General features: G+C 42.6%; 2 protein-coding genes across 3 annotated transcripts in view; one reads left to right on the top strand and one right to left on the bottom strand.

Annotated features, from left to right (window-relative positions):
* Nucleotides 1-458: 458 nt before the first annotated feature.
* On the bottom strand, nt 459-11,310 carry SHOX2 (short stature homeobox 2). Of its 2 annotated transcripts, none has more exons than XM_019440406.2 (5): nt 10,360-11,310; nt 7,210-7,418; nt 4,712-4,769; nt 4,314-4,402; nt 459-2,750 (listed from the first exon to the last, which is right to left on the bottom strand). In XM_019440406.2, the coding sequence occupies exons 1-5, from the start codon at nt 10,709-10,711 to the stop codon at nt 2,457-2,459; spliced, it is 1,002 nt and encodes a 333-aa protein (XP_019295951.1). In that variant the 5' UTR covers nt 10,712-11,310; the 3' UTR covers nt 459-2,456. The 2 variants fall into 2 exon arrangements, with proteins under 2 accessions (XP_019295951.1, XP_019295957.1); XM_019440412.2 differs by having other exon boundaries at nt 459-2,714; nt 10,360-11,304.
* A 3,390-nt stretch (nt 11,311-14,700) lies between these two features.
* The window catches only part of RSRC1 (arginine and serine rich coiled-coil 1), a 412,097-nt gene continuing 402,503 nt past the window's right edge, over nt 14,701-24,294 (top strand). The window contains exon 1 of the mRNA XM_019440420.2: nt 14,701-14,890. The gene's annotated coding sequence lies outside the window, so the exon portion shown is untranslated. The remainder of the gene's footprint in view (nt 14,891-24,294) is intronic.

Genomic DNA, 24,294 nt, shown 5'->3' with positions numbered 1-24,294 from the left:
CCCTGAAGCCCCGTTCCCTTCACGGCTTTTACCCTACTCCCAAACCTTTATCACTTGCTTGGGGAGGGTCAGCGACCTGGGGTCGAGTGTCTGTTGTGCCACAGTTAACCCAGGTGGATTTCGCACCGCGTGATCCCGCTTCCCTTTCTCCCCAAAATGTTCCCCGAAAAACTACAAGGGTGAAGGTGCAATTAAATAGAAGAATGAGAGTTTGTCTTGGGGAGTCTATTCTATATTATTTTACATACTATCTGCTCCTTTATTGATTTGGTGTAAAATCAATTCTGTTTCTATTCTGGGTGGATATAAAAAAAGGGGGGGGGGGTGCGCTCAGCGCTTTCGAGAGTCACCATTCTCATCGCCTCTTAATAGCGGCACGTAGAAGCAGAGGCAAGCGCTTTTCTAAGTTGATGTGTTCGAGAGATAGATACGCATTAATCAAAAAAGGAAGAAGGAAAGACTATCCCGGATAGTTTAATAGTAACAGGAACAAAGATGACGCGAACCCCATCAAATGAAACAATACTATTTTCATTCAATTGATCGGCAAAGTGTCTTCAATTAATAACTTGGCACTTATTTAAAAGGTTTAACAGAGGTGAAACCGAAACATTTTGTACCAACAACACATCATGAAATAACAGCATCTTCTTTTGTTTAAAATAACTTAATACACTAGAAAAAATATGGCAAATATAAATAACTTTGTTTTCATGGAGAACAAATAGTTACAAAGCTCAACCGCATACCAAAGTTCAGTTAAAAGAGCTTTTCCTCTTTCTTGTAAATTAGAAAAAAACAAAAACACAACTAAGGAGGCTTTCTAGTGATTGGGATACAGATTGCTTAGTCCAGGGTATCCCAGTTTAAATAGCTACATGAATTGAAACAAACAAACAAACAAAATTACTTGAATATACACCTTTGTGAGATAAAATGCAAATGTTGAAAGTCAACCATCAGTTCACACATTATAGCCAAAATAAACTTTGTTCGTGTGTATCAACATATTTTACACAAACCTACTGCTTGTATCTAGTTGGGTGTTATTTAAGGTGAGTGTGACAGGATAGAGAGGGGGGAAATAAAGCAAGGTTCTCAAACAGGACATCAGGAAATCAGCAGGAGGGAATACAAGAAAGGAGGGAGGGGTGACTAACACTGATTGAGCGCCTACTGTGTGCTAGGAGCCGTGGGAGGCGCTGTACCTTTTTTATTTCATTTGGTCTTCTTTTCATTTTCCTTTCCCCACATTTTCTGCCCGCCTCCGTCTTCTTGGGACAGAGTGTAAATCTTTTTCCCTTCCGACCTTTTTCTTTTGTCCGACAGGATCAAAGACGGGGCAAAAAATATAGATTTGAGATATATCAATTTCCAGATGCTTTTGGTATTGTTTTTCATACTGAAGATGAAAATGGAGTAAGTGCATGTGAGTAAAGCAGGGAGCGGGGAGACACCATCAATGGAATACAAGTAACATGCAAAACCGGAATTTACTGTCAGCAGTCTGGACAGTGCTGCCACAATAATTTCTCAGATAAATCATTGTCTGTGGTAACGTTTTTTGTATTAATATCATCTTTTTCCCTCTCCTCGCTTTGTATACTGTCTTCCCTCTTCTTACTCTTCCATACGTGGTGGTTTTTAACTCAAAGCATCTGATTCAACGTAAAAGGAGGCCCGCCTCTCTTATCAAATTTCTTGTATTAAAGTGAACTTCGCAGAAAAAGGTCAGTTTCAAAACCTGTGAACTTCCCAGCTGCGCACTTTTTTAACCTTAGTTCTTTAAATAAGTATACCTCTTCCTTCTGTTTTGCCTTTTCAGCCCATTAAAAAAAAAAAACATACACTTTAAGTTGGTACCCCCCCCCTCCCCATTCTCTCGAGATTCGTCCGGGTTATTTTTCCATATTTTTTAAATGTATAAAATACTTTAATTTTTAAAATTTGTTTTTGTTCCTTGATTCTTTCTCCAATTTCAGCTTCTGCCAAATAGCAATAAGTTCCCCTTTTCTTTTTTTCTCTCTGGTTTGTCTTTTCTACCTTTTTTTTTTTTTTTTTTTTTTTGCTCATTTTTTATTAACAGGATTTTTATTTCTACTCAAGAATCCATCGTTGCAGCTTTGCCTTGAGCCACACTCCGCTGTCCTAGCGTTCCCTTGTTCAGTCTCTCTCCAGACTTCCCGAAAACTTGCCCCTACGAAGCCGAATTCTATGCCCTTGGGTAAGTGAATGGTCAGGAGCAACGGAGCTGCTGCGCCTAGTGGGATCGAGGGTCCCGCGCGGAGTCTCGCCCTCCAAGTCCAGGTTGTGGAGAGGGGCAAAGGGCGATCAGCGGGGCGGGAAGAGGGTAGGTTCCGGAGATCCGTGGGGGATAAACGGAAAAGCAGCGAGGCGCGGAGGGTGTGCAGGGTGCACGCCGAGCTGAAGGCGCGACGTTGGCGCTGGCGTTGGCGTCACAGACCCAGGGCGGCAGCATGCTTTTTGGCTTTCAGTCTGAGATCGGCGATGCTGGAGTTCTTGCTGGTGGTCTTGGCGGCGGCGGCGGCAGCCACCACGGAGGCGGCGGAGGCTGAGTCAGCGGCCAGCGTGGCCAGCGGCAGTCCGAAGGGCGGCGCCGGGAACATCATGTAGGGCGCGTGCGCGGCCAGGTGCGGGTGCAGGTGGTGGTGCGCGTGCGCCACGGCGCTGTCCAGCTGCAGCTGCGCCTGAACCTGAAAGGACAAGGGCGTCACGTTGCAATGACTATCCTAGGGTGACAACAGAATAGAAACAGAGCATTAACGGCGTCCAGCTTGGCGAGGGGGAAGGCTGGGGCTAGGGACAGGAAAGGGGCGTTTGGCTGACCTCCTCAGTCTGTTACTGAATCTGGGATATTCCGGTGCGCCAGAGTCTGTGCAACTCGCTCAGCGCCTTATCTCCCTGGGCCCTGAGGGACTCCTATCTGCAGGAATGTGGCCGCTCCTCTCAGGAGCTGGGCCCATCAGAGGGCAACCTTGCTATCGTGTTAATAGCCCTCCTCAAAATTAGAAAGGTAATTTGGAAAGGCTCTCTCGATGCCATCATACATCCCTTACCCCACTAAAGCACTAACAAGTAACCAAGTACTAACAAGCAAACTGTAAAACTTTTCCTTGTTACTTAGGGAAATTAATTCATCTTCATAACAACTGGCACAATTGTTAGCACTTCCAACATTTACTGCTGTAACAATCAGCCTTGTTATAATGCAGATCTTGTTAAAATGCAGATTCTGATTCAGACGGTCTGCGTTGGGACCTGAGATTCTGCCTTTCTAACTGCCTCCCTGGTGATGCTGGTGCTGCAGGCCTGCAGATCACTTTATGAGTAGTAAGGGTCTCCTTTTAAGATCCCACTCTCTCTTTCTCCAATCATTCTCCTTGCTTCAAAAGCCTAGCATCAGGATGCTAGAGTCCTGTGGTGCCAAGAGAGCTAAGATCTCCCTAACACTAACTGTCAATACATGGGTAAGCCCAGGTGTCTCCCCAGTCTAGGGGAGACTGCCAGCTGAGAGCTAGGGTGCTGCCAACTGAGAGCTAATTCACGACTTCACAGCCATACCAAGCAGGGGTCCTGGCTAAGGATGGGCAAGGTCAGGCACTGGTTGGGTAAGGCTTGCGCCCTTAGGCTTGAAGAGCAGGGGTGTTTAGAGCACTGGGATTTCCCAGGATTAAATCTTTGCTGCAGGCTGTCCTTTTAAAATGTAGTCTTAAAGGTTTCTTTATACCTAAGAAAGGGATTGCAGAGGCAGGGCATCCCTGGGAAGACCAAGGCTTCCCTCTCTACTAGAGATGAAGCTTTGTTTGCAGAGGCACCTTTAAAAAATCAAGTCTGAGTTGGAAGTACTTTTATTTATTTACTCTTCTTCTGCCAGACACATTTAATGTGACTAAGGGGTAAGAAATACCTAGAAAAATATTTAGAAAGTTGCCTTAGAAAACACCTGAGGACTTACCTCTGTATTGGATCTGACAAAATCTTAATCAAAAGGCTTTTCCTTTCTCTCCCCAAGTGCAATCTTTAGTGCATTTTTAAAGGACCGGTTGCTGGCCTCAGGCCCCTGCAGGTTTCCCATGAGGACAGAAAGGACTAGACACGTAGGCCCTTGACATTGTATAGGTTTTTTTTTTTTTTTTTTTAAAGGGGAGTGAATCCACTATATCATCTCAAAATTATTCTTCAACTGCATGGACACCAACATTGGGACTCAGAGAGAAGGTATATTCAACAATTCAAGCAAACATCCGGGTCTTTTTACAGTTAAAAACAGGTTGAAAGCGGGCTATACTTGCCTGCTGAAATGGCATCCTTAAAGCCCCTACGTTGACATAAGGTGCAACTCTACAAGCTTCAAACTGGCTGGCAGCCCCTATGAGAACACCTATGAAAAAAATGGGGAACAAAACACAATAATATGAGGTTAATATTTCCAGCACTGTTTTCCAGGGTTCCAAATGATACTAAGACAGAACTAATTCCTCTGGAACTGGACAGTTATCTTCCTACACTGCTGCCATAATTAAAATAAATGTAATTTACTCCCAAACTTTAGGACTTTCATTAACTGCCTTCAGAGCAGATTTTTAAATAAATACCATGATTTTATTTTAGAAGTTTCTTTCTGACTTTGTATAATGATATTACCCAATTCTCTTTTTACTGAGAATATGATTTTCTTTGAGAAGCATACCTTTATGGAGTTGATTTTCCTGTTTTCTGCATTTAGCTCTTCGATTCTGAAACCAAACCTACAAATTGGAAAAACAAAATAAAGCCTAGATGTTACGAATTCCAATATTTTCTTTTAATTACCAGAGTACAATGACAAAAGAGTAGTGTTTTAGGCAAGGATTGAGAGATACAGCAAGCAATATTTGAATTATAAAAAACACTCTCAATTTCCAAAGTCAAATAATGCAAGTAAACAGCAAAAATAGATTTCATAGACTTTTGCAAGATAAATTGTTTCTTGATAAATTACTATTAGTCCTGGTTTCATCTTTCTGCATTACAGAGTCCCCAAGGCCTAAAACTCTCCCTGATACCTGATACCAAAGTGATAATGGGTTTAGATGTTTGCCCAGTAAGACCTGAGAAGAATGTGCTCATTAATAGCCTGTAATATTAATTAGCTTCATCTTCAAGAAAAACCAAACACCAAAGCAAATAGTGACTCTGGGTTTGGTTTTTTTTTTTTTTTTTTTTTTTTTGGTTGTGGGGGGAGGAAGATAAGAGTGGGGGAAGAGGTAATTAGTGTCATAAAAGCCTCACTACAAAGAAGTTTAGAATTTCTCTGTTCCTCTGTGCAGCAGAGTGTAACACAGTTGCAGCATAATTGTGCTATTATCATGATAATCTAATTTGCTTCTATAGAAAAAGCAGTTAGGGTAGCAGAGATGCATCCAGAAAATAACTCTAAAATTTAAATAAAAGTATGAAAAAATAAAGACCAGCAATAAAGTTCACTTCTTATGAGAAAAAAAAAAAAAAAAGAACAACATGCTGTGAAAAGGGGATGGGGTATGAATCAAGTAACTCCTGGATACTGTCTTCTCCCAGATATCACCTTCTTAAATAAACTTGCCAACTTTTAAAGGCAGTATGACAGATTTTTAAAAATTCATATAAACCTTGCTTTTACACTCCAGTCATACAGCATTATGTTCCAATAATACAGCATATTGACTGATTCACAAATTAAGGTTTGAAAAAAAAAACTATAAAAGAAAAATAGTGCTTCAGAGATTTTTCTTGTTTTTGAAAGCCGTGTCATAGTCGATGTAAATCTTCAAAAATTCCCCTGCCATTTAGTGTAATAGAAGGGTAGATTTCATGCCAGGGTGGCATCCTTTGTGTAACTCACATGGCCTGAGGCTTCTTGCCTCTTTTTTCCCCTAGAAGAGTTGGAACTGCGATACTAATGCTCATAACTGTAATAATTATCATCATGTCTTTAAGGGGTTGCTGAGTCTCTAGAGATTTCAGTACACACAGCAAAGCAGGAGAGGCTTAAAAAGGAAGAGCAGAGCCTTCTATTGACGGCTGTGATGACCAAGGCAGCCTATTATTACTTTTCCCCTTCAACGTGACTGCTCTGTTTTTGTCCTGATCCTATTACAAGATGCGGGGAAGCCCCATAAGAATTGCATAGTTTGCTGCAGATGGTGGTCTCTGCGCCCAGAGACCCTGGGAGTATCTGTTACAGTGATACTTTGTAACAGCTGCAGATGTTCAGGCCTAAAACTGCTCCATGTGTTCAAACAAATAATGACCATCATTTTCTCCTAGTTTATTATTTGAGCGGAAATACAATCTGAAACATTTAAATGTTTTCTCCATAAAACTAGAAGGATATGCATGCATGTATGTACATAATTTTCCACCTTGAATGCCCCCAAAGCCTATTGCCGTTATATTCACCCCCACAAACCAGTAAAGAAAACCTGCTCCAACCCTAACTCCATCACATTAAGGCACTTGTTGGGTGTTGGACTTTGGGAATGCCAATATTAAGATATGTGAATTGTTTTAAAATCAAGTTTCTGTAGGTTCAGGTTTGCTGTCAGGTTAAGTGAAGGAACAAAGAGTGACCAAAATGCATTTACTGCTTTACTGTTTCACACACAGTTTGAGATCGACTGCTAACGGCAAACTGTAAATTTCCGCACTTAACAGTTGCTAATTTTCTTTATAGTCTGTACATCTATAAACCTAATTGGCATATCCGCTTGGCAACCCTAGACCCCGGAGCAGACCCTCAAGGAAAACCAACTCAGGCGAACAAAATATTCGTTGTAACTTTTAAGGCATCCAGAAGATAAAACGCTTTCTGTGGGATTTTTTTTTTAAGGCTTATAAAAGTAGGCCCATTAGGATTAAACCACATTAAAGGCATCGTGAGGCGAGGGGGGTGGGGGTGTGGTTTATAGAAACTCTGGGAGCAAGCCCAGCACAGCTTTCTTCTGCTGGGAACATATGTTGGGATGGGGGGGGGGGGGGTAGGCTATAATACTAAGATTTACTTTGGAAAATAGGACCTCTAGTAAAGACCATCCTTTTCCTTCTCACCTCACTCCAGGTTCTTGAACCCGCTGCGCCCTCGCTGTATGTCCCCCAAGCGGCCTCTCCTCCACGCGTGCCCCTCCTCCACTCCCTGGGCCCTGCCTTGACCTCCTCACAGCTAGGTACCTGCACTCGGGCTTCGGACAGCCCCAGCCGTTGGCTCAGTTCCTCGCGCATGAAAGCGTCCGGGTAGTGGGTCTCATCAAAAAGCCTCTCCAGTTCGTTGAGTTGTTCCAGAGTAAAATTGGTCCGACTTCGCCTCTGCTTGATTTTGGTCTGGCCTTCGTCCTCCATCCCTTTCGCATCCTCTTTGCGATCCTTCAGCTCTGGGGACACTGGAGGGGGCACCACAAGTAGGGCCACGCGAATGTCCACGTGCGCACACAGAAACACACACACACACACACACACACACACACACACACGGACAAAAACAACACGGCAAATCCTGTTACCAGATTTGTCTCCAAAAGGATGGAGGATCCTGCCCCCTCCCGGAGTTCTGTCCACTGTCTCACCCTGCCCCGAGGAAGAGGAATCTGGAGACGTGAAAGATCAACTCTGGGCGGTCGCCCTTCCTCAGCTATTCACCAACACAACCGTCCGCAACTGTAGCCCACTCACCTCCTCACTGTGCACTCCACCGTCCCCTGCCCTCCCCCGCGAACGCCAAATGCATTCCACTCACCCTCTCTAGCACTCACACTCTGCCAAGCACACCAGAAATCAAGAGCGCCGCACCCGGCCAGGCACAGAACCCGGTCAGGGCAGAAGGGCGCGGCGAGGCCATGCACTGGCCTCTCACCGGCTATTCCCAGAGCGCTGGGCCATTTTCAGGCCAGCTCTGGCCTCCGCTGGCTCTGTTTCTCTCAAACTTGCTGCTCTAATTTGGGAACAATTGGGCTCAAGGGTTGCGGCGGCAGAACAAGACCCGGGTGCTGTGCGGCACAGGGAGCCGCAACTCCGGGCTTTCGGTGCTGACCCAGGGTACGAGCCCAACCCTGCTGACAGCCCACGGGTGGCCAGGCAGTCTCTATCCCCCACGCCAGACACGGGACGCCTGACAAGAGGCGCCCACGCCATGTTGGCGGCCTGAAGGGCTCGCCGCCCACGCCAGGCCAAAAGGCGAGAGGCGGAGAACCAGCCTCCGGTGGCGCGCGAAACAGACCGCTGCCTCTGTTCTCTCCTTCTCTCTCCCCATTGGAAAGACAGACTCGACCCTAAACGCTTAAACCCACAGAGATCAACAGGTTCAAGCGGAACATTCGTGATCCTTGGTTTCTATTGGTTGCTCAAAGCCTTTTCATGCATCCAGCAGCTCGGTTGTTTAATAAAATATGCATTTTTCTGCTCTGGGTTTGCACACACCCGTTGCTACTTTATGCTGTCCTTCTCCCTTTAAAAACAGGAGCTCTGCGAACGTGAGCATACAGAGTCAACCGAGGGAGATCATATATATATATATATATATATATATATATATATATATATATATACATGAGAGTAAGGGCCAGTGATCAGGAAAGCCCATATCAACATGAACTGCCCTCTGGAACCTTCACGCTCTGCGCCTGAGTCGGAACCTTGGGTTTTTAAGGTGTCAAAGCTGAGTTTGGATAGTCGAGGCTGTTTGTGGTTCTTCCTAGCCCAGGATCCCGATCAGCATGGGTGTTAAAAATCATTTCCGGAAGAGCCGGCCTGCAGAAAAATTAATACTTGTCCTGAGCTTGGAAATCAACAATTCCAGGACTACGTCTGCCCGGGTTGTGACCCTAACCGCACGATGCGACATGCTGGTGTACCCAGGGCCTGGAGCTGCGGACTCAGGCAGGGGAGCCTGCACTGGGCCGCCCGACAGCGGTGCTATACTTTTCAAATTTAGGAGGACCTGCTGCCTGGTCTGGGGGAAGAAGGAGCCTCTAGATCCTAGCCCAGTCTAGCATTCTAGCTACGGTGATTTTAGGTGTTGCCCACATTTCTTGTTCTCAGAGTTCGTTTTATGGACATTTGTCCTTCCATTGGGGACGAAGCGGGTAACATTATAGTAAACGTTAGGGGCCAAGTTAATAAGAAAATATTTCCACTGATATTGTAATGAAATTTAAACACGAAAAACACCCTTCAGATTCTGCCAAAGGGGTGAGAAGGCTTTGTCTATTTCGGGTTATCCACAGTGGATGGATGCCTCTCAAACTTTTGGAGCTTCAAAGAGAAAGATGTCCACATTTCCAGTTGATTAATAGACTTAATATAATCTCGATTTCGCCCCCAAATTTCCATTTATTGGCCTAAACAGGAACAGACCGTGTTATAAACAACTTAATTGCTTGCTTAAATATGTGATTCTACGCATGTCACATATTTTCTTAATTGGAAAAATATGGCAGCACACCAGTTACTGCAGGCACCGAGTGCCAAATTAATTTTATTGTTGAATTCTTTTGAATTGGTACAGGACGCTCCACCATTTAGATAAAGCCATTTCCTAACACTTTGTTGGCACGGAAGGATTCCCTCCCCCCTCCGCCCCCCCCCCCCCCACGAAACCAGATTTGATTCGAAACAGTAATGCAATTGTGTAAATACCGAAAAACCAATCCCCAAAAAAGGGAGCCTAAAGCGTCTCCCGAGAGAAACAGCCTAGCCTGGACCTTAGCCTGCCTCGGCCTCGTTCAATCGTAACAGCTCAAAGAGAATGGGAAGTTTTGACCTCCAGGATCCGAGGATCCAGGATCTTCGTGGAGTTCGAGTGGATCTTAGCCGTGGCCCGAAACCCGGGGGTGACCCCAGGGTGAAATCTCCCTCCCTCTCTCTCTCTTTCCTCTCTTTTTCTTTCTTTCTCAGGCCTAGGAAAGGGGCTCCCTCAAACTCGGCGCTAGATGCTAACCAGAATCCTGCCGCCTGGCCCAGAGGCTGTCAGCACCCCTGCGGCAGCCGGGCCCACCGAACTTCCCCGTCCGCCCGCGGGCCGTCTGGGTTGCGGGCCCATCCTCTGGCTGGTGAAATGCGCTTCAGTGGAATGGGAATAGCGAGAGCATCCGAGAAGGGCGCGCGCAAACCCCACGCCCCCCCTCTTCACACACACTCGGACCCCACCCACGACCGTGCACACCACCGGACTCCCACCCCTCCATCATCACTCTAGCTTCCAAAGCTGGGGTCCAAGGGCCCGCTCCGCGTCCCCCCCCCTCCCCGCTGGGCCTCGGGGTCCTCTCCCGCCCGAGAGGAGTCAGGAAGGCGGGAAGGGGAACCGCGGCTGGGGGGTTAGGCCGTTACCCTCGGTGAGCCGCGGGCTGCCCGGCTCCCTGCTTCTCTCAGCGGCGCCCATGTCCAGCTCCCGGACGGGAGAGCGCCCTCCTCCAGCTCCTCCGCCTGCTCCTCCTCCTCCTCCTGCACCTCCTCCGCCTCCTCCGCCTCCGCCTCCGCCTCCTCCTCCGCCGCCGCCTCCGCCGGCCGCCCGGACTGCCGGGCTGCTGCGGTCGTCGCGGCCGGGATCGGTGCAGCCCGTCGGCTCCTTGGTCCCGCGCAGCGGCCCGCTCTCCAGCACCTCCCGGTACGTGATCGCCTCCTTCTTCTCCTTCACTTTCTGGTCAAAAGACTTAGAGACGAACGCCGTAAGTTCTTCCATCGCCGCCGATGCCGGTCAGCTCCGCGCTCAACCTCTCCCAGCCGAGACCCGCTCTTTTTTTCCTTCTTCTTTTTTTACTGCCCCAGCCCCCCCAATAATAACACATCAATGGGGCAGGGGGTGGGGGAGGAGCTGGAGGAGGAGGAAGAAAAAGAAGAAGAAGAAGAAGAAGAAAAAGAAGAGAAGAAAGAAGAAAGAGGAGAAGTAGGAGAAAAAGAAGTAAGAAGAGGAGGAGGAGGAGGAGGAGGAGGAGGAGGAGGAGGAGGAGGAGGAGGAGGAAGAGGGAAGGGGCGGGGGCCGCCGGAGGGAAATGGGAACTGATGCTTCCCTGCCGGAGCGCGCTTGTTCAATGTTAAGATCTTTGACAATTCTTCCTGCGGAGAGTTCAGATCTGATAGCAATGCTGCGCTTGAAGTCTCACTATTTATACTTCGCAAAGGCGGCCCCTTGTTCTGAGTAAATTACCTCCCCTTCGCAACTCAGAGGGAGCCCCTTCCTGGGGAAGCACCCGCACCACTACCTGGGGGTGGGAGATTGGGGGTTGGGAGGGAGGGAGAAAGAGGGAGAGATTGAGAGAGAGAGAGAGAGAGAGAGAGAGAGAGAGAGAGAGAGAGAGAGAGAGAGATTGAGATTGATTGAGGCTGGAGTCCAGGCAGGCTGGAGCTGGAGTGGGAGGGCAGTGAAGGGGACGGGAGGGGGCGGGAAGAGGAGGCCGGTCCCAGGCCGTCCGGGTTTTCAGATGGCCTCGGCCGCCTGTGCTCTTGGCCATTAATCCAGGGTTGACGAGAATCCCTAATTAATTTAATTAGGCGTGGATTTTGCGTTGGTGTCACGATTCAGTTAAACACTGGGGAGCTGGACCTACTCCGCCGGGGCGTGGCCAAGAGGAAACTGACAAGTGCGCGGCTGCTGGAGTCAGTCGGGTACCCGGACTCCGCAACCGACCCTACAACCTCTCACCGCGTCAGGGTGCAGCGCAACTGCTCCGCCCCGCCTTGCAGCCGGGCTTCCTTGACCAGCGTTAGGCGCCGGGCACACCAGTTCCGTATGCTGACTCTGTGTCCCAATCCTACACCCCCGCTCCTCACCCACCCTCCCACCCACACAGTCCGGCAACCTGTGTTCACAAGCTTGCTCAGGGTCACGGTCGTCTACAGCGTCCCAGACCCGCGCGGCTCCCTATAGGGGCTTCCCGGCCTGCAGCGAGAGCTGAGCCTGGATCTTTACTAAGCTTCCTGCCCCGGGGAGTTTGTGATTCACCCCACTACTCGCATCTTAGAGCACTAGCCGACACCTCTACGGACAAACCCAACTCGGGCCAGCCTATTTAACACGTTTCCTGAGCAGCTGTTCCCTGACAGATTTCATTTTAAAGTGTTTCCTTAGCGCCTGGTCAAGGACAGTTTGACTTCGTTCTCTCTTTGAGGTCTCAGGATCCTGACCCCTTCTCCCTTACAACTCTCTGCAGCCGGACCCTTCCCACAATGAACTACAGGAGTTCTTCTTTAGCATCCCCAGAAACATTAAAAATCAACAGTAATTTCCTAATTTTGAAAAGCAAATGATTGTCCCTCTTGGAGTTTGAAAAAAAAAATCACGTTGCTTAACCCCCCCCCCCCCATCTAATTTATCGTGGACTATTCAAAAAGAGAGGTTCACTGGGAGAAAGGTCTCTCTCTCTCTCTCTCTCTCTCTCTCTCTCTCTGTCAAAGCTACAACTTAAAATTCTATTCCTGGACTATTTTCACCGAATTAGTTTGTTATGTGGAAGGAACATCTATATTACTGAGCCATTTGTCTATATTGTGCAGGACAAAGCTTGCTATGAGTAATGTGGCCATATATATATATATATATATATTTATAACACGAATATTTACATACGGAAAGTTGTAATTACTTGAGTGCATAAACAAATACATCTCTTCAAGCGTGGCTGGGGGACATTTTCAAGTAGTATGAATATTAGTGCAGGTTTTCTTCTGATGTTAAAGGTAACGTGTTCATCTTCTTGGATCTGATACTCTCAGTAAAAATAAAAGCAATTACAGAACTTTGATATGTATAGTTCTGCCCATCGGTTAGGTTGTGAACACAAAGTTAACAGATAATTTGAGAACTATAGTCAAAGCAACCTGAATCATTTGTAAAAAGAGAACACAGTTATAATGTAATATATTAGCAGTTCTAGAACATATACACATAGAGTATCTTTGTCATACTATACTACTCCTTAGATTAAAATGTTCACATTTAGTGAATTTAAGGAAAATGGAAATCATACTTCTTAGAAATGTTACTTTTCCTTTTTTTCTCTTGAATTCTGAAGTTATCTTTTGTTCTTCTTAAAACATTTATTGCTGCTTTTAGGAGAAATAATTAAGATCTTTAAGTTTCCAATAGCAATACTTTTTAGGTATTAAGGAATTATGAATGCTTGCATTTATTGTATCACACTACAAAAGGGACTCAAATATGTTTTCCAAGGTTATATGAATTTAGAAATATGATTTTACATTTAGTCTTGGTTTACTATTTATAACCACTTTAATTCTGATATTGTCAGAGGGGAATAACCATAAAACTTTAATCCTTTATGAAAATCCGTTTTTAAGGTTTTTTAGCAGAATGACCAGTAATGGGGTCAGCTAAATGGATGTCTTGCTCAAATGGCTCTGAAACTGAGGTGTTAAAAACGTATTCGCAAACAGCCCCAACATAACCACTACTAGAAGTCTGGCAAGGGATTAGGAAACTCAGTAGTTACTTTTTAAATTCCATCTACTGAGGTTGAGGGAAAATGACCATTTTAAAGGTAAACAGGGAATGCTCAGACACCAAATAGATTTTCCCATAGATTTTGCTGGCATATTGACTCCTTGTATATATTTAGGAATAGTGGTGTTGATACCAGATGGAGCTATGAGAAATCTGCTGTGTCTCATCACAGATCCCCACTGGCCCAAGGGAAGTTTAGTTAAACAACAACGACAAGGTTTTAAATCATATACTAATAAATGTTCATGAAGTTTAATTATGTTGTTTCATTAGATGAAAATATTTTCTGGAGACAGGATATTTCAAAATGTTGTTTTGGTAAAAAAACATTGAATAAAGTTCAGTTGACAGCCTGCAGACAGATACACAGGTTCCAATAAAATTCAGGACCCCAAGGGTCCGCCCAGCTCTTGAATTGTTTAAAATAAACATGTAATGTAGTAGTTAAGTTTTAAAACGGCTTCTCAAAACTGGTTAGTTAAGGTACAGTCATTTATGAGAAATATATTCGTGAAAGTGATTTTCACCCTCTCAAATCGTCAGCGGAAAACTGTAGCTTCGATATCTATCAGTTGTTATAAGTTTGTTCTCACGGTCGACCCAAACCAAGGCCAAGAGTTTATTCACTTTCTTACCGTTTATTACAGATAAATAATGTAGTGTGAGTTACAGAAAATGTTGAATCGCTGTAATTTCCATTCGTTTAAATAACAATAAAACCCTATATACACTTAATTTCTTTCGGAAGAAACCTCCTCTCCCTGCCTCGGGCAGCCTTCTCCCATTTCTCCACTAACCAGTTAACTTTAATGTGAGAAACTAATTTGCACCCAACCTGTGAATGCCTTCACCTTCAGGTAGAAGAAACACTGATTTTAATGCATTTTTGCAAATAAATCATTACAGTTTAATCACACACGACTCCACACAGACACACACCCATGATTTATTATCGTTAAGCTAGTTTCCTCCTCCCCCAGCGTGAGATAACCAATTTTGCTACGTGTGGTGTCTTAAACATTAACTTCCTACGATGCAGATTTGTTTACTGATTATCTAAGACGATAACGACGATTACTAAGGCAATAACACTCTTCCGTCTCCACCTTTATTGCTTTTGGGAGGAAGAAAATCAAATAAGCGAGCACGCAAACCCAACACCAAACAAAAAATTGGCGGCGTGACAATCTACTCCCTCGGCACTCCTCTAACTCCTGGTAGCCTCCATCGATGCACTCGAAAGCTCGGCTGACGCTGCCTGGCGCTGGAACCAGGAAGGCGGTGAGCTTAAACTGAAGCAAGTTCGGAGGACGCCGGCGGCGCCCAGATTTGAAGGAACGTTTCTAGGTCTGTGGAGCCTGCAAGTCAACGCGAGGCCTGAGACCGAAGGCCCGGACCCAGGTGATTCCCGCATCGGTAGCCCGGGAGGCGGCGCCTGCGGGTGCGCGGTTCCGAGGCCCTGGTAGGCTTGAGGCGGCGCGGGGCCTGGCGTAGTCCGCTGGGAAGGCGGCGTGGAGTCGGGGTGGAGGGGGTGTTGGGTGGCGGCCGCGAGGCGTGCTGAGCGGCACAGTACGCATGCGCCCCGCACCTGGCGCTTTCTGACCCTTTAGGTCCGAGCTGGGGCCTGTGGGTGGTGGGTGCTGGGTGGTGGGTGGCTGTAGGATTGCGTGCGGTCGCAGGCCTCAAGCTAGGCCCTTGGTCTGGAGGTGGTGAGGGAGAGTTAACTAGCTCTTCCTCCCATTCCTCCTTCACCCCCTACTCCCGCCACACCTCCTTCTCCATTCCCAGTGCCTGGTCCTAGATCACTGCTTTGGGTTTCTGTGTGGTTGGTGCTTCGTCACTAGCTCTAGGTAGGGTGGAACGAGAGGGAGGCTGCCACCTGGTGCACTGTGCCCCACTCACTCTGCTGTTGGTACTTTAGATCCACCTGCTCTTTCAATGTCTATCCCCCTTCCTGGCTCGCACTCTTGCTTAGGTGAAATACACTTAACTTTCTTAACATATGAATCTATTCACCTTATTCGCTTCTATTTCTTTGACTTCAGAATTTGTGGCCTGCTGGTCATAGAGTAAGAGCACATGGCTACCCTTAAGCTCTGTTTACTTTGGTGAGCGGTTATAATGCACTGTTTATACGTGTTGCCGGCTCATGATTTTAGGTCAACCTTAATGTAATTTCTATCTCAGAGGTTATATATCTTTAAATGTACATTGCAAGCCTAAATTTTTTGTTAACTGCGTTTTCAGAATTACCACTAACCTATTAGAGTTTCAGCTGACTAGGTACTAGGTATTCAAATAAATTCAAATATATTTTGCGTTACAAAACAGTATTCCAGCTGTCATTTTTGGACTTAGACATAAAAGCTCTAAGAGAAAGAGTTATGCAGAGTTGTCAGGTTTAAGGATTTGAACAGATATGATAGGTGCAACCTTGTGGGGAAACTGTGTATCCCCTCCAGCTTTAGAGCCTATAGGTATTCACTTTCTTTGCAGGCAAAGGAGATTTCCTGCTAAGTGGTAACACTTTACTACTGTATGTTCTTCAATAAGAGAGCTAAAAATGTTGGAAATAGAAAAAAAAAATAAAGGCAGCTATTGATTGGCCTTACCAACTCCACCACTCTTAACAAAGAGTTGTGTTACGAGTTGGAAAAGTTGTGTAGTAAGATTGTTACAGTAGATGTATAGATATATTTTCTGCCTTTCAAACCACTGGGGAGAGATATTTATGACTGATAATGTTTTTTTTAAAAAAGAGGTGCTAGGGGGCGCTTGGGTGATTCAGTCAGTTAAGCTTCTGGCTGTTAAGATTTTGTGGGGCCGCTGTTAAGTCAGTTAAGATTTTGGCCCTAGTCATGTTATCACTGTTGGTGGGTTTGAGCCCGAGTTGGGCTCTATGCTGATAGCATGGAGCCTGTTTGGGATTCTCTCTCTCCTTCTCTCTTTGCCTCTTCCCCACTCATGCTCTCTCTTTGCCTCTTCCCCACTCATGCTCTCTCTCACAAAATAAATAAACTTAAAAAAAAAAAAAGATGCTAGTCAGCAAGTTTTTTGTGAATGGAGGAGTGTTTTGACAATTCTGTATCTCTTTTGAATTTTGCTTTTGAATTTTTTCTAATTTGCTTTCAAATTAGAATTTTACCTCAGTTTTTTCACTGTTTTTGCATGATTCTGTACTTGCTTGCAGATTTCTTCCTATGCTAAAATGATATTTTTACTTTTTTTTACTTTACGTCTTTGAGGTGGATTTCCCATTGACATGCCTGTTCTTTTCTTTTTTCTTTCTTTTCTTTCTTTCTTTTTTTTTTTTTTTTTGCCATGTGTCCAAGATAAAAAAGATTGATATACTAATGAATGAGTGGTGGAGAAATAAACTGTCATATCCTCTAGGAATCTTTGTTCTAACTGCATGTTTTCTGAAAAAGGTTAATTGCTTTTTGTACTTTTTTTAATAACTAGACAAAGGAACTATTTGTGTATGCCTTGAGCTGTCTTTTGAATGAGCACATCTTGGCTTCACATCTTCAATTAGTCACTTAAACTTTACAATGAGATGTTTTTGTGAATTGATGTCCTGCTGTAGTCCTTACCTGTCCTGGTTTCAGTTCTGTAGTGGGAGTATTTGGGTAAAGTTTACAACCAAGAGACTACAACCAGGAAGTACTAGAAAATAGAGGGAAGACAGAAAACCAAGAGCTGTATGAGTTCTGTTCCTGTACTTGCCTTTTCTGTTTATAGATAGATTGAAAAATTGTTAGCTTGTGGGACTCTTAAAGATCTCTGCCCAATTCATTGTTGCCCTTATCAGAAAGAGTTATTAATGTGTTTTACATGTACTGTACCTTAACGATGGAGTTAAGTATAAAGAATTCTTTCTTACTAGGAGTGTGTAACATGAGTAAGTAAGTACTCATGAGTAAGTATTTTCAATTATATGCTAATGATATGAAAATCCAGAGGTAAGTATATATATCTAGGGTGGTGAGTACGATTTCAGAACCTGTCATTGATAGAGAAGACAATTTTTGGATCTCTCTTATTTGCTTTTAGTGTTCACTTTTTCTGAATAAATATTTGAAGCTAACTGTAATAAAGAAATATAGTGGCTTTTGATATCTCTTGATTAATTATACTTCAGTGGAATTTTTCTGAAATGTAAATGTGTTATTTGAAAATACATTCATAGTTTTGTGACATGGTTTTTGAACTTTCTTTTACTTAGTTCCTCTAAGGAAGGATTTTGTATCTTTCATTAACTTTTCTGGGTTAAATGTAATCATTCTTCTACTGGGGTGCATTATGTTGTTTGAAATTAAAGGAAAATTTATACCCACCTCCTATTCTCTTTCTTTTTTATGCAGTCAACAGCAAGGTACATAATTAGATCTGTGTCATGTTCTTTCTACTTCTTTATGCCTTACATAGGGACTTAATAAGCTGGGCAAGAGTGGAGAATGGCAAACTTTCTAGTTTTAGGATTCCTTTACAACTCTATTTGTTTATTTGTTTAAGTAGGCTCCATGCCTAATGTGGGGCTTGAACTCATGACCTTGGTATCAAGAGTCAGATGCTGTACTGATTGAGCCACCCACATACCCTGGATTCCTTTATACCCTTGAAAATTATGGTGAACTCCAAGAACTTTTGTCTATGTGGGCTGTATCTATAAATACTGCCTTACTAGTAATTAAATTAGAAAATTTTGAAATGTTAATCCACGTAAAAATAATAAGCCCATTACATGGTAACAAATAACACATTTGATATGAAAAATAACTGTATTTTCCAAAACAAACTTAGTGAGAAAAGTGACATTATTTTCCATTTTTCAAATCGCTCATGTCTGGCTTAATAGAAGACAGTTGTATTCTTAACATCTGCCTCTGCATTTAGTCTGTTGTGATGAGTTGTTACGATTAACGTATAGGGAGAAAATCTGGATTCACAAAGATATGGTATTTGAAAAATAAGTATTTTAATAGCCTTTTCAGATAATTACTTCTTTGATACCACACCAAAACATGACAAGTAGTAGTTTCTTTTTTCTTGCTTTTCTTTCTTTCTTTTCTTTCTTTTTTTTTTTTAAAGTTTATTTATTCACTTTGAGAGAGAAGATCCTAAGCAGGCTCTGCAGTGTCAGTGTGGAGCCTGGTGTGGGGTGGGGTTCAGAGTTACGAACTGTGAGATCATGATCTGAGCCAAAACCAAAAGCCAGACTAGACTCTCAACCAACTGAGCCACCCAGGCACCCTGACAAGTAGTAGTTTCCTTAAGGTTGGTTGCAATGTGATATTTGAAGCCATATCAATGACTTACATTAAAATCTTTTGGTTTGTCTTACACTGTGAGTGGATTTTTGTCATGGATTCTGTGACATCATGAGTGGGCCTTTGGGAAAATAATGGTTCACTGAGTTATGCATATCTTCTAGATTTTTACCTTATTATGTAATTTTTAAAAATTCACATTTGTTAATATCACTACTGATCTCATCAGAGAAATCTTTAGTAACTGGGAAGCTGTCAGTCTCTCTTGGTGGATACAAGTCCAAAATTCTAATTTTTGCTTGAGAGCTAAAATTTTATCGTTGGCAACAAATGTCAGTTTTCCTTGAAGTGAAAGACTCTTCGTTCATTTCTGGGAAGATGTCTGCCAAATACTCAAGTCTGAATAATCATGGTTAGTTTTTTAAAAAATAGTGTTTTAGGGCACCTGGGTGGCTTTAATTGGTTAAGCGTCTGACTCTTGGTTTTGGCTGAGGTCATGATCCCACAGTTGGTGAGATTGAATCCCATGTCAGGCTCTGTGCTGACAGCACAGAACCTGCTTGGGATTCTCTCTCCCTCTTGCTCTCTGCCCCTCCCCTGCTCATGCACGCTGTCTTGCACATTCTCTAGTAAACTTTTTAAAAACTGGTGTTTCATGACAAAAGCTAGTTCAATTTGAAATTCGTTTGTACAGATGCTTGTTCTCAAGGTATCCATTATTCTTTAGTATGCAGCAGCAGGTAAGTGTATTTCCCATTTCATCATACAGAATATTAAAAAGATGTGTGCTCAAGGGTTGAAATTTAAATTTTTTGTAACGTTTATTTATTTTTGAGAGAGAGAGAGAGAGAGAGAGACAGAGTGCAAGTAGGGGAGGGGCAGAGAGAGAGGGAAACAGAATCCAAAGCAGGCTCCAGGCTCTGAACTGTCAGCACAGAGCTTGATGAAGGGATCGAACCCACGAACTGTGAGATCATGACCTGAGCTGAAGTCAGACACTCAACCGGCTGAGCCACCCAGGCACCCCTGAAATTTAATGAAATTAATGATTTTTACTGCTTTATCAAGGACATTCTTAAGTGAAACTGCCTTAAATTTTTTTTTTTTTTAAACTGTGTGTTGCAGTGAAGAATATAATGACTACTACTAGTACAATTGGATGCCATTGCCTTGATTCTTGTTAAGGCTCCAGCAGTTTTGCCTACTATTGCTTTTATTTACATCATCAGTGCAAAAGTCAACACAGTGAAAAAGGGAAATCATGTTTCAATATTATAATGAAAATAGTTTTGACTTCTTGGATCCCCGAAAGGGTCTTAGGGACCTGCAAAGGTCTACTAACTCCATTTTGAGAATTGCTATTATAGTGGGCAAGGATTTTTGTCACTTGCTCATTGATATATCTCTTATACCTAGGCCTGTAATCATCCTGGGACTTTTCACCTGTGTCTAGTGTTAGATTTTTTTTTTTTTTTTTTCTTTTTTTTTTCTTGAATCTGGGTCATCTTTGTTGGTTTACTCTCTACTTTTGGTGGAGCACATCGTTTAGTAGCTTCCTAAGAAAGGGTGAGTGCAAAGTATAGTTTTGAGACTGCATATTTGAAAGTGTCTTTATTCTGATCTGTTATTACATCAGTGATTGGGTCTTAATATAGACAGGTTGAAAATCATTTTCACTTAGATTTGTGAAGGCAAGTGCTTTTTGTTTTCTGTGTTGCTGTTGAGAAGTCCTTTGTGATTCCCCCCATTTATTTCTCTTTGGAAGTTTCTAGGATCTTCTATATATGGCTGGTGTCTGAATTTTTCTGAGATATATCTGGTGTATGTCTTTTATTACTTCATTGTGCTGGGGATTTAAAGCAATGTCTTTCAATTCTGGAAATTCTTTTGAATTATTCTTTGGATATTTTTATCTCTTTTCTCCCCCTCCTTTTTTTTTTTATGGAATGCATATTCATTGGAAATCCAACTTTCTGGATTGATCCTCTTTTATTTCCTTTTTTTTTCTTTTAATTTTTTTAACGTTTATTCATTTTTGAGAGACAGAGAGAGAGCATGAGCGGAGAAGGGGCAGAGGGAGGGAGACACAGAATCCGAAGCAGGCTCCAGGCTCTGAGCTGTCCACACAGAGCCCGACGTGGGGCTTGAACCCACGAACTGCGAGATCACGACCTGAACTGAAGTCGGACGCTCAACCGACTGGGCCACCCAGGCGCCCCTTTAATATTTTATTTTTAAGTAATTTCTACATCCAGTGTGGGACTCAAACTTAAAACCCTGAGATCGAGTCACATGCCCTGCAGACTGAGCCAGCCAGGCACCCACCTCCTATTTTTTTTCTTTCTACTTTCTTCAAGTCCTTTGACCTTATCTTCTAACCCTGTTGATTTGTTTTTGTTGTTGTTTTTATTTTAGACACAGAGTGAGAGCATGTGTGCACATGAGCAGGGGAGAGGGGCAAAGGGGGAGAGAGAAAGAGAATCTTACGTAGGCTCCAGCCCTATGCTGGGATCCATCCCATGACCCTGGGATTATGACCTGAGCGGAAATCAAGAGTCTGACCCTCAACCAACTGAGCCACCCAGGAGCCCCTACACTATTGTATTTTTTATTACAAATTATCATTTGTTTGAATTTCAAGCTTTCCTGTTCTTTGGATGTTCCTCCTATTGTTTGCGGGATCATCTTCTCATATGTTTCTGAGGATATTAACTGATTTTTTTCTGCATGTTCCCTGTTTACTAAAAGTTGCTTTTTTTTCTTTTTGTTTTGGTTCTGTCTCTTATGATGAAGGCTTTCATCATGTGATTGGTTATCTTTTGTTGTATAATCACTAAAAGGTTAACAACAAAAAAGGTTACAGAGAAAAGTTTATCATTTAAGGTTTGGACTTGTTAACTGGTGGGTTTGGTTAAAGGGTGATTGGGTAAGGGCCTGGCCTTTTTTTCAGAGGACCTTCAAATATTTATTTACCTTTTTTTGGCTACCTATCAGTTTTTGTAAAGAATCTTCTGCCAGAATTCTTGGATCCAAGTACACTGAGTGCTGCAGTATTTACCATTAGATTATAAACCTTCATTTTCCTTTAACTTTGGCATCTTTAAGTTTAGCATCTTTCTGCCCTCTTTTACCCTGGACCTGGTGCTTCATTGTTTCATCATTTTCCTAAAATAGACCATCTTTCCTGCCGGGACTGGAGAGGAGTAGTTACTTACCTGGTTTGGATGGGGGAGGACCTGGGAGATTACTTCTTTTACATTTTCAACTAATTCTCTGTATTTTAGTCTCATGACCCATTGTGCCTGCTCTGGTATCTGGTGTCTCAAATTCTTGACCCTTTCTGATTTTTGCTACGTGAATTGGCCTTTCTCTTGTTGGAATTCTCTGCAGTTGCTTGATATTCAACTTTCTTAGCTCTAAATTCTCCATCTGGTTTTCATTTACTAAAAATTTATTGACATATCTTGTCTACTGTTCCTGTTGTTTTCTCTTCTAGTCTCTTTATCCTTGTGAATTTGTACTTCTTTATCCTTTCACTCTCATTTTAGTATTTTTTTAACCAGATAAGATTATCATAAAAACTCATCTTAATTTAAATGGTTATTTGTGGGCAAAGAAACGTCATTAACTGTCTAAGGATGAAAACAAGAAAGAAAAAAACAGGAAATAGGAAGACTTAGGTGATTGTTATCATGCAATTATGTAACATTCTTTAGTGAAAATACACATACACACACAGACTTGGTTACATGTTATATATAATGGATATGTATATGTGGATATTTAAGTGTGTATATGTGTACATTTATACGGTCTATATATGTATACTTTCATAATTATAGTATTTGGAAGCTGGAAAGGGTCATGATGATCGTTAGCCAGTGCAATTTCATTTTTCAGTGAGGAAACTGGCTTTGATTTACAAGTGATTTACTGAAAGTTTCAAAACCAAGTCTTCCCAATATTTTAACTGTAAAATAGTAGAACTATGAACAACTTGGAGGTTCAGAACTATATTTAAAGTCTAATTCTGGCCCTAGGTAAATAGCTTGATGTTTTGAATTAGTCCTGACAGCGATTTTCAAGTGGTATTGTGATTTTCAACTTTCAGGTGGTATTGTGTTAGAGTCAGGGAGGGGATGGCTCTCCTGACCATTCTGAAAACAAAGCTGTAATTTAACACAGTGCTTTGTTCATAGTAATGTTATTAACTTATTTTGAATAAATATTAAAGGGAATTATGAGATTTATTTATCTGCTCCATTAACTGTTTATCTTAACCATCACATAGGATGGATCTTGTTTTTATGTGACACTGAAAGATAGCTAATAACTATTTTAGTAAAATAAATGAGATTGTGTGTGAGACTAAAGGCTGAATTTAAGACAGGAAGCTTCTTATCAACTAAGTTAATTCTTTAATTTTTTTTAACATTTATTAATTTTTGAGAGACAGAGACCGAGTGTGAGTCGGGGAGAGGCAGAGAGAAAGGGAGACACAATCTGAAGCAGGCTCCAGGCACTGAGCTGACAGCACAGAGCCCGACGTGGGGCTCGAACTCACGAACTATGAGATCATGACCTGAGCCAAAGTCGGACCCTTAACTGACTGAGCCACCCAGGTGCCCCTCAACTAAGTTAATTGTTTTTTTATTTTTTAATTTTTAAAAAAATATTTATTTATTTTTGGGAGACAGAGAGACAGAGTGCAAGCAAGGGAGGGCCAGAGAGAGGGAGACACAGAATCTGAAGCAGGCTCCAGGCTCTGAGCTGTGAGCACAGAGCTGGATGTGGAGCTTCAACCTGCAAAGTGTGGGATCGTGACCTGGGCCAGAAGTCGAATGCCCAACCGACTGAGCTACCCAGGCGCCCCTCAACTAAGTTAATTCTTAAGAATAAAAAAGTTGTATTTCTGTATTTTTTCTCTTTTGCTTACTAAATATACAAACATTACTATAGCCATATAGAAAATAGTGTAAAATAAAAACAGTTACCCAGTTTCATCGCTTAAGTATTATCAATTATTTTCATTTTTGCTCTTACTCATATGTACATATTTTGTTAAAGTATAGTCTCTGGAGATATGGTTTTAATAATGCTATAATGAATATCTTCATGAATATATCTTCCTTTTAAGAAAAACTTTGCAGATATATTCTTAGAAGTAGGATTGCTTTGTCAAAAAAAAAAAATCAACATTTTAATGACTCTTTTTTTTTTTTTTTTTTTAACCTGCTTAATTGCATTCTAGAAGGATTTATACCATCACTTTATATAGGAATTAGCAGTATGCAGAGTTGACTGACTTAACAATAACCTCATCAACGTTAGTACTTTGCATTGTTTCAGTTTGTACTTTGTTGATAACTAATGAGGTTTTATCCATTTAAAAATTTAGTATTTTTAGTTAGGAAAATGTAACTATAAAAGGTAGTAAAATATTTTTTATCTTTAGGGAATGTGCAAGGATTAATGGTTGTCCCTAACTCAGATAGCGTATAATTGATAAGTGCAACTTAAAATATAAGAAAATTT

Source organism: Panthera pardus, unplaced genomic scaffold (assembly GCF_024362965.1).
Source record: "Panthera pardus isolate Hobbes unplaced genomic scaffold, ASM2436296v1 HiC_scaffold_16, whole genome shotgun sequence".
Lineage (NCBI taxonomy): Eukaryota > Metazoa > Chordata > Mammalia > Carnivora > Felidae > Panthera > Panthera pardus.
Note: the sequence above shows the minus strand (reverse complement) of the source record. Positions and strands in the feature narration are given on the sequence as shown.